At 45.0% G+C, this 10000-nt stretch overlaps 1 protein-coding gene across 3 annotated transcripts in view; it reads left to right on the top strand.

Annotated features, from left to right (window-relative positions):
- The window catches only part of apbb2b (amyloid beta (A4) precursor protein-binding, family B, member 2b), a 40353-nt gene that overhangs the window by 13875 nt on the left and 16478 nt on the right, over positions 1–10000 (top strand). For all 3 annotated transcript variants that reach the window (XM_030787981.1, XM_030787980.1, XM_030787982.1), the window contains exons 3-5: positions 1398–1523; positions 2211–2276; positions 3249–4270. In XM_030787981.1, the coding sequence (XP_030643841.1) occupies positions 3265–4270 (1006 nt within the window). In that variant the 5' untranslated portion in view covers positions 1398–1523; positions 2211–2276; positions 3249–3264. The remainder of the gene's footprint in view (positions 1–1397; positions 1524–2210; positions 2277–3248; positions 4271–10000) is intronic.

Here is a 10000-nt window from a genome sequence, read left to right as displayed (position 1 = left end):
GATTGCCTTTGTATTTCCCTGCTTGTTTGTCTGTGTGTGTGTGTGTGTGTGTGTGTGTGTATGTGTCTTTTAATGCTTTGTGTGCGTATTTGTAAATGTGAAATGTGTGTGAAATGTGAATGACGTTGACCTGGTCTAAGTTTGGCAAGAGGGGGTATTACATAATGTATCACCCCACTCACACACACACTCATGCACACTCACACACACACATACACACCCTCACTCAGTCTCTCACACAAAGAGACACACACACACCCACCAACACCCACGCACCAACACACACCCACACACCCACACACACACACACACACACACACACACACACACACACACACACACACACACAAGGCGTAAGGGGTAATTTTATTTTAGTTTCTGTTTGTTTTTAACATTTTAAACATATTTCAGAATATGTAAACTTTGTTAATACAGATCATTGGCAGCATTAGTCATGTAGTCAACTCACAACATCATCTGTCATATCAGGGAGAAAGAGAGAGAGAGAGAGATTACAGGGCCACAAGCACCATGGCAACCTGACACACAGAAAGGCTCGACGTTTGCATGTGCGTGTGTGAGTGTGTGTGTCTGTGTGTGTTTTTACACCTTATGCCTCATGGGAAATTTTTCTCATGCAAGTAATTTGCAGTGGGATTATTTATATGAAACACTCAGCACACACACGCGCGTGCGCGCACACACACACACACATACACACGCAGTGAAAGAGTGGAATATGAGGGCTTTTGATGGATCATTAAATGTCTATAGCTTGTTCGTATAAAGTGTTCCTGTGTGTGTGTGTGTGTGTGTGTGTGTGTCTGTGTGTCTGTATGTTAGGCTCCGTGCCCTTTGGAAGGATTGGTAGCAGCAGTAACACACTGTTTTAAATGCTGTCTTAATGAACACAGAGGCAGCAGCACAGGAAGAGGGGAAAGATGAAGTGACAGAGAGAAAGGCATGGAGAGATGGGGAGATAGAGAGAGAGAGAGAGAGAGAGAGAGAGAGAGCATGGTTAGGCATTCCGAAACACATACGTAAATAGACAAACTCACTCTGAAATCCAGTAAGATCCTCAATGACTCTCTCTCTCTCTCTCTCTCTTTCTCTCTCTGTCTCTCGCTGTATTAATTTTTGATCAGTTCATTTAATAATTGATGTAGGTTTCAGTGTGACTCTTTGGTCTCTGTTTTAATTATGTTGATGTCGCTCAAGTAAACAGTCCTTTAATTATCTTTGCCATTGTGAAAAGCCCAAACCGAGTTCTTTGTGTCTGTGTGTTAGGAAATGTTTGTGAGTGATCATTTGCACAACACTGCATAGTGTAGTTAAAAGAATTGTGCGTAAACGGTGTCTCAATGCGTGTGTCTGTGTGTGTTTGTGTTTCATTTCAGAAAGAGGGTTCATTTGCATACCGCCTTCCACGCTTGCTTCTGATTGGCCGAGTTTGCGATGTGAAGGTGACACTTTAACATGGACCGAGACATGTTCGGGAGCTACCCAGAATCCTCTGCGCTCTGGTACGTAAAGCGACACCAGATTCTCCATAAATCCCTTTACAAGAATATTGCTAAATATGGAAGTTTAGATTATATGTATATGTTTTCTTTTTTTTTTCTTTTCTTTTTTTTTGTGCACATGGTGCGCACACAGGCACATACACGCTTGTGCTTAGACGCAATGAGTTGTTCTTTAGGTGTACATCACAGCGGTTATGTAATTTCATACATAATGAAAAACATATCTGAACATAAAAGAGACAGGAGGTTGAACCACCTGCAGACTTCGAACTTAGTTATTTTCAAACTCTGTATTTACTGAGGCGTGTCTTTGACACACACCCAAGGGGACCTGCTCCCAAACATCTGGTTTGACCTCTGGAATTTCATATGAGAATCTCAACTCTCAAAGTCTCTCATCAGTCACCATGCCGACACTTTCCTGGGCAGTGGTAGAGTGTGTTGACTTGGTGTGTAGTGAGTAAAGCTTAAATACTGATGCCAGGTCAGGCTTTAGAGAGGTTTACGTGGAAAAGATTAGTATTGAGTTGGTTTGAAAATTGAGCTGAAGGTAGTGGTTTCCCTAGTTGAGGCTTGTATACTCAACAGTGAAGGTTTGGTTTTGTTTAAAACTGAGAAGTCATTTTTTTTCACTGTTTAATGTAGTGTTTGTGAAATAATGTGAGATTGTGTTTGTATTCCTCTCAGATTTTCAGCGAAAGTTAAACTCTGTCAAAGGCTCTACATAGAGACCTACAACGGACCGAAATTTAGGTTAGAACTGTCTGTCTGTCTTTCTGTCTGTCTTTCTGTCTGTCTGTCTTTCTGTCTGTCTGTCCAATTGTCTGTACAGAGACCCACAATGGACCCAAACTCAGTGTTAGAACCATGTATTGGTCTGTTTATGTGTCTGTGTGTCTGTCTGTTTTTCTGTCTGACTGTCTGTCCTGGTCCATCTAGTCTCAGTCTGAGATCTCCCCTCTGTTTTACCACAGAGCTCCACAGACACGGAGAGACTCGCCTTGTAGATGAGTTTAGCTCTACAACATGTTTTTGTTTAGCCAGTTTCTCCCTGTGGATGCAATTAACTGTCTCTCCCACACACGCTGTCTCCCATTCTCACACGCACACACGCACACACACACACACACACACACACACACACACATACACACACAACATATAGACGTATTCAGTGACTCTACAACACAAATCTAAACCTGCGCGGAGATTTCCCCTCTAGACAATGATAACTCCGTATAAATCAATAGCCATTGCACTGAACATTCTCTGAGCTTTTCCGTGTAAGTCAGTTTGAATGGCAGCCTTTGTGAACATTGACAGAGAGACGCTCAGTTCCCCTGCAAAGTTGATTACATTTGATTTCATTTACATTTTGAGAGGAAACAGTGAACTGCTCAGCAAACAGATTTGTCACCACTGCCCTATCAATTTCTCTGTGTGAAATTGCATTAGGAGCAGAGTAAGGAAGTTTGGCTTAGACGTGGATCGTTGCACTGATGCAGTTCACTTTACTGATCGCTTCTCTCTGTTCTGTGGTTCTCCCATTACACCTTCATGGCTTTATTCGTGGTGAAATGTGTGGACTTTGTTTTTCAGGGTTGGAATATTAGAATGATAATTTCCCTCAGGATGTTTTTAGTCATTTTGTATTTGATGAGAGATTTCTTTTATTTGATCATATGTTGTCTCTTTAAATGTTTTTCTCTTTTTTTTTTCTCTCAGAATCTTCCCCCTAGCCATGATGTCAGTGTGTGTGCCCTCCCCTCATAACTCCTCCCCCTCCGTAGACGTGGCAAATCGCAACGGGCCGCCCATAGCCCCGCCCACTTCCCTCAGCTTACGCACCTCCCATAACCAGCTGCTGAGTGGCGATGTCATCAAGCAGGGCCAGGCCACGCCTCCCAAATGCCGTAAAAAATACGCGCTGACGAGCATCCAGAGCGCTATGGGACTTAGCGAGGGTATGACCCCACCTCCATCCTCATCGTCATCTTCATCGTCATCGATATCGTCATCCTCATCCAATCCCAAACTAGCGAAAAACGGCGTCAACCAGTTACGTAAGGCCGCCGAACAGCAAGACCTCAACAAGAACACAACGAACACAGAGGACGACTGCAACACAGTCCTAGAGACTGACCTCGGTATTGACAATGACCATGAGTCCAACATTGACCATGAACCAAGCCTTGACCAAGAGTCGAACATTGAACAGGATTACAGTAATAGTTCCAACAGCGAGTTGAATACTGGTAGCGTGGACGCCAACACAAACCAGGTTCACGACCCCAACACCAACCTGTTTGTTGACGACCACGAAGACTTGCTGATTCTGACGGAGAAGGAAATGTCTATGGACCAGAACCGTTCGCCTCTGGATAAGTCGAAGAGTTTGTTAGAGTTTCATGACGAAGGCCTGGCCCCTGTCCAGCCCAAAACAGAGGAGGAAGATGAGGATGAGGATGATGTCACAGAACCTTTGCTGAAGAAAGGTGGAGAAAAGACCTGCCCGCCTCCTCCGTCGCCAAGGAAACAACGCAGCCCCGAGGACATGCCCTTGCTTTCTATTGGCTCCTCTTCCTCATCTTCCTCTTCACCAGAGACAAAGAAGGACAGGCCTCGGACTGGTGCTAAAACAGATCGGGCCCTCAACCGCATCCAGAACCTGGCGCCCAGTGATGAGGAGTCAAGCTGGACCACACTCTCACAGGACAGTGCTTCACTGGGCTCCCCCGAAGAGTCAGGTTAGTGTGTGTTCACACACACACACACACACACACACACACATACACACACACACACTCACTTACACACACACACACACACACTCACACAGACAGACACAAATGCACACACGACACACACACACATACATACACGCACACAGACAGACAGACACAAATGCACATGCACACGCGCACGCAAGCACGCACACACACACGCAAGGGGCAAACACACACACACACACACACATACATATATACATGCGCACAGACAGACAGACACAAATGCACACACACACACACACACACACACACACAACAAACAAGCTCAAATACACACACACACACAAACACACACACACACACACAAATAGACATACTGGTGTGTGTGGTTGTTCTTGTATGTGTATGCACCTGGTGCTGTGTGTGTGTGTGTGTGTGTGAGTGCGGTTGTCCGGTGGTGTAGCTGAGTAAAGGAGAGCTCCTGTATGTGTTCTGGTTGGCAGCATGTGGTTGTGGTCAGTATCTGGGCTGTGGTTGTAGAACATAATGTGGTTTTGGTTGAGACAGGAGTGTGCTTTAGGCTGAAGCACTGGTGTTGGGTGTTTCCACAGACTGGTGATGTAAAGCATGCTTCAAATGTCTCTCACACACACACACACACACACACCTGCACACACATGCACATTCTGTCTTTCTGTTCCTGTCTCTGTCTCTGACCCTGTCTCTGTCTCTCTCTCTCTCTCTCTCTTTTTTTCTCTCCCTCTTTTCCACCTCTTCAAACCCTGGAGAGAGAGGTGTGGATTTCTATGGAAACGACCCATTTCTGTGAGCCGAGCCGTCAGTCAAACTGGACTGTGATTGCCAGGTTAAACTCTATAAAATCACCATGGGAAGTCAGTGACCTGCAAAAGGCTCCTCACACTGCAGTGCTGGAGATGTGTGTGTGTGTGTGTGTGTGCGTGTGTGTGTGTGTGTGTGTGTTTAGCGAACAGACTAAAGGTGTGTATTTGTGGTTAGAGGACAGGTGTGACTCCAGAAGTAGGCTTTACGGCTGACTGTTAGCTGGGAAACTTGGCCTAGAGGCCTACTTTGCAAAGTGTGTCAGGAGTTGTGTTATACAATATAGCACACTTAATTTTGTGTGTGTGTGTGTGTGTGTGTGTGTGTGAATGATGCCTGCTGTATGTTTGCCTGTCGCCACAAATTCTGCAACTCTAGAGACTGCAGGTCCCCCTCTCTCTCTCGCTCTCTCTGTCTCTCCCTCTCTCTCTAGCTCTCTCTGTCTCTCCCTCTCTCTCTAGCTCTCTCTGTCTCTCCCTCTCTCTCTAGCTCTCTCACTCTCTCTCTCGGTCTCTCTCTCTCTGTCTCTCTTGCTCTCTCGGTCTCTTGCTCTCTCTCTCTTGCTCTCTCTGTCTCTCCCTCTCCTTCTTCGCTCTCTATCGCTCTCTTTCGCTCACTCTCGATGGTGGAGGTCACGTGACTGGGTGCTTGGTTATGCTGCAGGAAAGATGAGCCGAATGTTGCTACGACAACAGAATGTGCTTAAAGGAAGCAGGACTGAATTTCTGTTCGGCCAATCGGGCCGCGGGCAGACAGGAAGCTCGTCTCCGCACAGCTGTCTGTCTTCCTGCCTGAATTAGAGGCAGACAGAACATAAACAACAAACAAAATCAGGAGCTACAGCAGGGGAGCTAAACCGGCATCTCTCTCTTCCTCTCTCTTCCTCTCTCTCTCTCTCTCTCTCTCTCTCTCTCTCTCTCTTCCTCTCTCTCTCACTCTCTCTCTCTCTCGTTCTGCTTCTCTCCCACCTCCTCAGTCTCTCTCTTCCTCACCCTCCTCTTCTTCTCTCTCTTCCTCCTTCCCTCTCTTTCTCTCTGTCTCTTTCCTTCATGCATTCTTATCCCCACGCTCCTGTACAGTCATGATGCTTGGCAAAGACTACATGTTGGCTATTGTTATTGTGAATTACGAGGGTAGGTACTGGACTCTGTGTGTGTGTGTGTGTGTGTGTGTGTGTGTGTGTGTGTGTGAATTTGCGCTGTGCGCACGTACACGTGTGTCTTATTCTAATGTGCATGCACGGCGATGTTGAAAAAGAAGGGAATTGAAAGAACAGGGATAAAATGAAGGTTTTAGTCTGTGGTCATGGTGTGTGAGCGTGTGTGTGTGTGTGTGTGTGTGTGTGTGTGTGTGTGTTAGCTGCTGCTGCAGTGAGACGGTTTTACAGCTGTGAAATCGCTCAGTTCTCCCCTCCCCCTCTAGCCAGGACATGCTTTATAGACTGCGCAGAGAAAGAGAGAAAGAAGAGAAGAGAAAGAGAGAGAGAGAGAGAGAGAGAAGAGAAGAAAGAGAGAGAGAATGGAGGAGAAGAGAGGAGACAAAAGTGGTTTGGATGTCAGTAGCAGACTGTCTGGCTGGACCAAACTCTCTCTCTTCCTCTCTCTCTTCCTCTCTCTCTCTTGCGCGCTCTCTCTCTCTCTCGCTGTCATTTTTAGGGATGAGATTGAGAACATTTCTCCGGGCCATTAAATTACCGCTAAGCCGTAGGCTGTCAGTGTCACTGTCTGTGTGTCTGTCTGTGTGTACGTGTGTGTGTGTGTATGTGTACGTTGAAGGTCAGACTCTCTGGAGGTCAGAGAAGAGGCTGATGTGTAAAATCGTCATGGCGATGTGAGAGCAGGGATATGATGTGACCCAATTCTGCAGGGAGAGAAACTCCCCCGATACACCTCTCCTCAGCACAGTACCCGTTACAATCCAAAGAATACAAATCCCATAGTGCACCTGTGCTCACAGGCTCTACCACTTATAATGCAGAGACTACAACTCCCATAGCATACCTGCCCACCACTGCTTATACAGAAGGGAATACAACTTCTATATAGAATTCAGATTAATGCCACAGATATCAAGGCACTACAACTCCCACAGTGCACCTCTCCTCAGCTCAGTATCACTTTCACCATCAAGACTAGTCCCTGATCATCATTACCTCAGGTCACTACCATTTAAATGGTAGAGGCTGCAGGTCCCATAGTGCACCTCTGCTCACTTCACTAATTCGTAAACTACAGTTATTACTATTTTCAAGAGTGCTTTTCCTCAGTTCACTACCACTGGTAATGCGCAAAACTCAACTCCCACAATGCACCTAAAATGAGCTCACTTACATTTACACAGACTATAGCTCCCACAGCGCAACTCTTCTCCACTTATAGCCACTTCAGCCATTTTGGACTACAACTTCCACAGTGCCCCGGTCCCCAGATCAGTACCTGTTACACAGAATTCAGCTCTCGTAAGCCCTCATGCTAGTTTACTGTTGGTGATGTTGGATGAACTACCGCACTGGACTTCTGTGGTAAATATTTCTTTAAAAAATAAGTCGTGTGTGAATAATGGAAAAAATGGAACATTAATTACCATATGTCAGCTGCAAAAGCAGTCTCGCATGCGGTGTTTTAATATGTCCGTTTCTATAGGGAATCAGTTGAAAGACACCAAATGGTTAGAGCTCAAATTTCAGGTGCTTCAGTCATAAGAACTGAATTTATTAAAATGATTCAGACATGTCTGGACAGCACGTGCCAACCAAAGAAAAAAACTGAATCCAAAAAGAGAAACAGTCATCACAACTTACTGACTGAAGTAGAAAAACTCTCAAACTGGATAGTGACTATAAGAATTACCACAGAATGTTACACCTCCATAACGTAGCCTTCGCCAAAAACCCTGTATCATAACGTTAAAAAAAAAAAAATCTGATATTCATGGTTGGACAGCCATTCAGAAAACACCTGAGACTATGGAAAAAAAATCCTTCAGAAACACAGAAGGTGGAGTAATGAACGCAAACCTGAGACCCTGAACCACGTTAAAAAGATCATAGTTTACGATGTGGTCTGTTTTGGTTTCCTTCCCTCACGTGGATGAGTTTACATTTGGAGAATGTCAGGGGATACTTTCAGCCCACATGGTTTGTTACGGGCTGTTTGACACAGGGGAGGACTGGTTAGGACCTAGAGCTACTGGATCCAGCCGCTGCTTTACATTTCAGACTAACATGAGAGGACATGTGGTGCAAATACAGTTTCCTCAAGATATGTACATATTCCAAAGCAAAAACGCCCCCATACACGATGCTAAAGAAATTTCCACTTAAATTTGTGCAACAGATTTCAATGTCGAAATCGATGTCGATGTCGATGTCGATCTTGATGTTGTGAAGGTAAAGATCGGTCCAGCTCCTTATTGGTTATGAAATGTCCGTATGTTGACTGGTGTTTCCATTCTTTTGGCGTTATGTTTGATTCTGAGCAAATACACGGGTCTGTGGATGGAGGTCACTTGAGCAGTTTCTGGTACATTTGTTCACCGAGAATAAAAAAAAAAAAAAAACTGACCGTGTCCCTGTTTGAAAGCATCAAGGCGCTGTGGTGAAAAAAAGAAGCGTGAAGAGAAGGATAAAGCATGGGAAACTTGCTGTGCTGTATGTGAAAAATGCCTTGGACGTGATGTCGTCCAACGGGAATGACCTGGGAATGTATGACTGACGGATTTCATCTGAAGTTTATGTGTTTTCTTTGGAAAGCCATGTCTTGAAGTGTGTTTTCAGAATGACGCATTTCAGGCGTAGATGTTAAAATAGTTTTGAGTAGTATGTAAACACTTGTTTATGCCAGACTTGCCAAAGCTAGTGAAGAGTTGAAAGTGTTGTGGATATATTTTATTTATCATTCTTGTTTATGTATAACGACACTGCATACAAACACACACACTCAAACACAGACACAGACACACACAAACACACACGCACGCACTCACTCACACACACACACACACACACACACACACTCTCACACATACACACAAACACACACACACACACACACAGATACACACACACACACACACACACTCACACAGTCATCATGTGGTTGACAGATTTGTTCCAGGAAACACGTCCCTACTCAGCATGTACAGACAGATAACATTCCTTCTCACTCGGTGTGTGTGTGTGTGTGTGTGTGTGTATGTGTGTGGTTTGTGGTAGGGAGCCAGATGTTTGAGTGCTAGACTAATCCATTAACAGGTGAAAGACTTGAGAATTGTCAGCTGTGAGGATTTGCTGATTACTCTGACACATGAGCAGGAACAGAGCCTGGTTTCCAATGATACGTGTTTCCTAGCATATGACACACCGCGTCGAATGGAAAAACTGCACGAGTGCAAAAGCGTATCAGCTAAAGCTAATTGTGTTTGCTCCGTTTGCACAGTCACTCTTTAGTGCCTGTATGCTCATGAGTGTGTGTGTGTGTGTGTTGGCATATATTGTATAAGGTAGCTTGTGTGTGAGTATGCTCTTGAGTGTGTGCGTGCGTGCGCGCGTGCGTGTGTGTGTGTGTGTGTGTGTATGGAGAGAGACGTGCCTTTACACATCTTTATGTGAATATGCATTATGGTGCGTGGGCACTGGAATGTACTTTGTTGAATGAATGAACTTACTTGAATGTAAGAACTCATATTTGAACTCATATGTTTGTGTGTGTGTGTCTATATGTGTGTGTGTGGTGTGTTTGTATGTGTATGTGCACGCGTATGTGTGTGTGTGTGATGTGTATATGTACGTGTGTGTATGTGTGTGTGTGTGTGTGTGTGGTGTGTGCGTATGTGATGTGTGTGTTTGTGTATGTATGTTGTTGTGTGTGGTGTGTTTGTGTATGTGTGTTTGTGCGTGGTGTGTGTGTG

Source organism: Chanos chanos, chromosome 11, assembly GCF_902362185.1.
Source record: "Chanos chanos chromosome 11, fChaCha1.1, whole genome shotgun sequence".
NCBI lineage: Eukaryota > Metazoa > Chordata > Actinopteri > Gonorynchiformes > Chanidae > Chanos > Chanos chanos.
The sequence above is the reverse complement of the archived record's forward strand: the minus strand, read 5'-3'. Positions and strand labels throughout refer to the sequence as shown.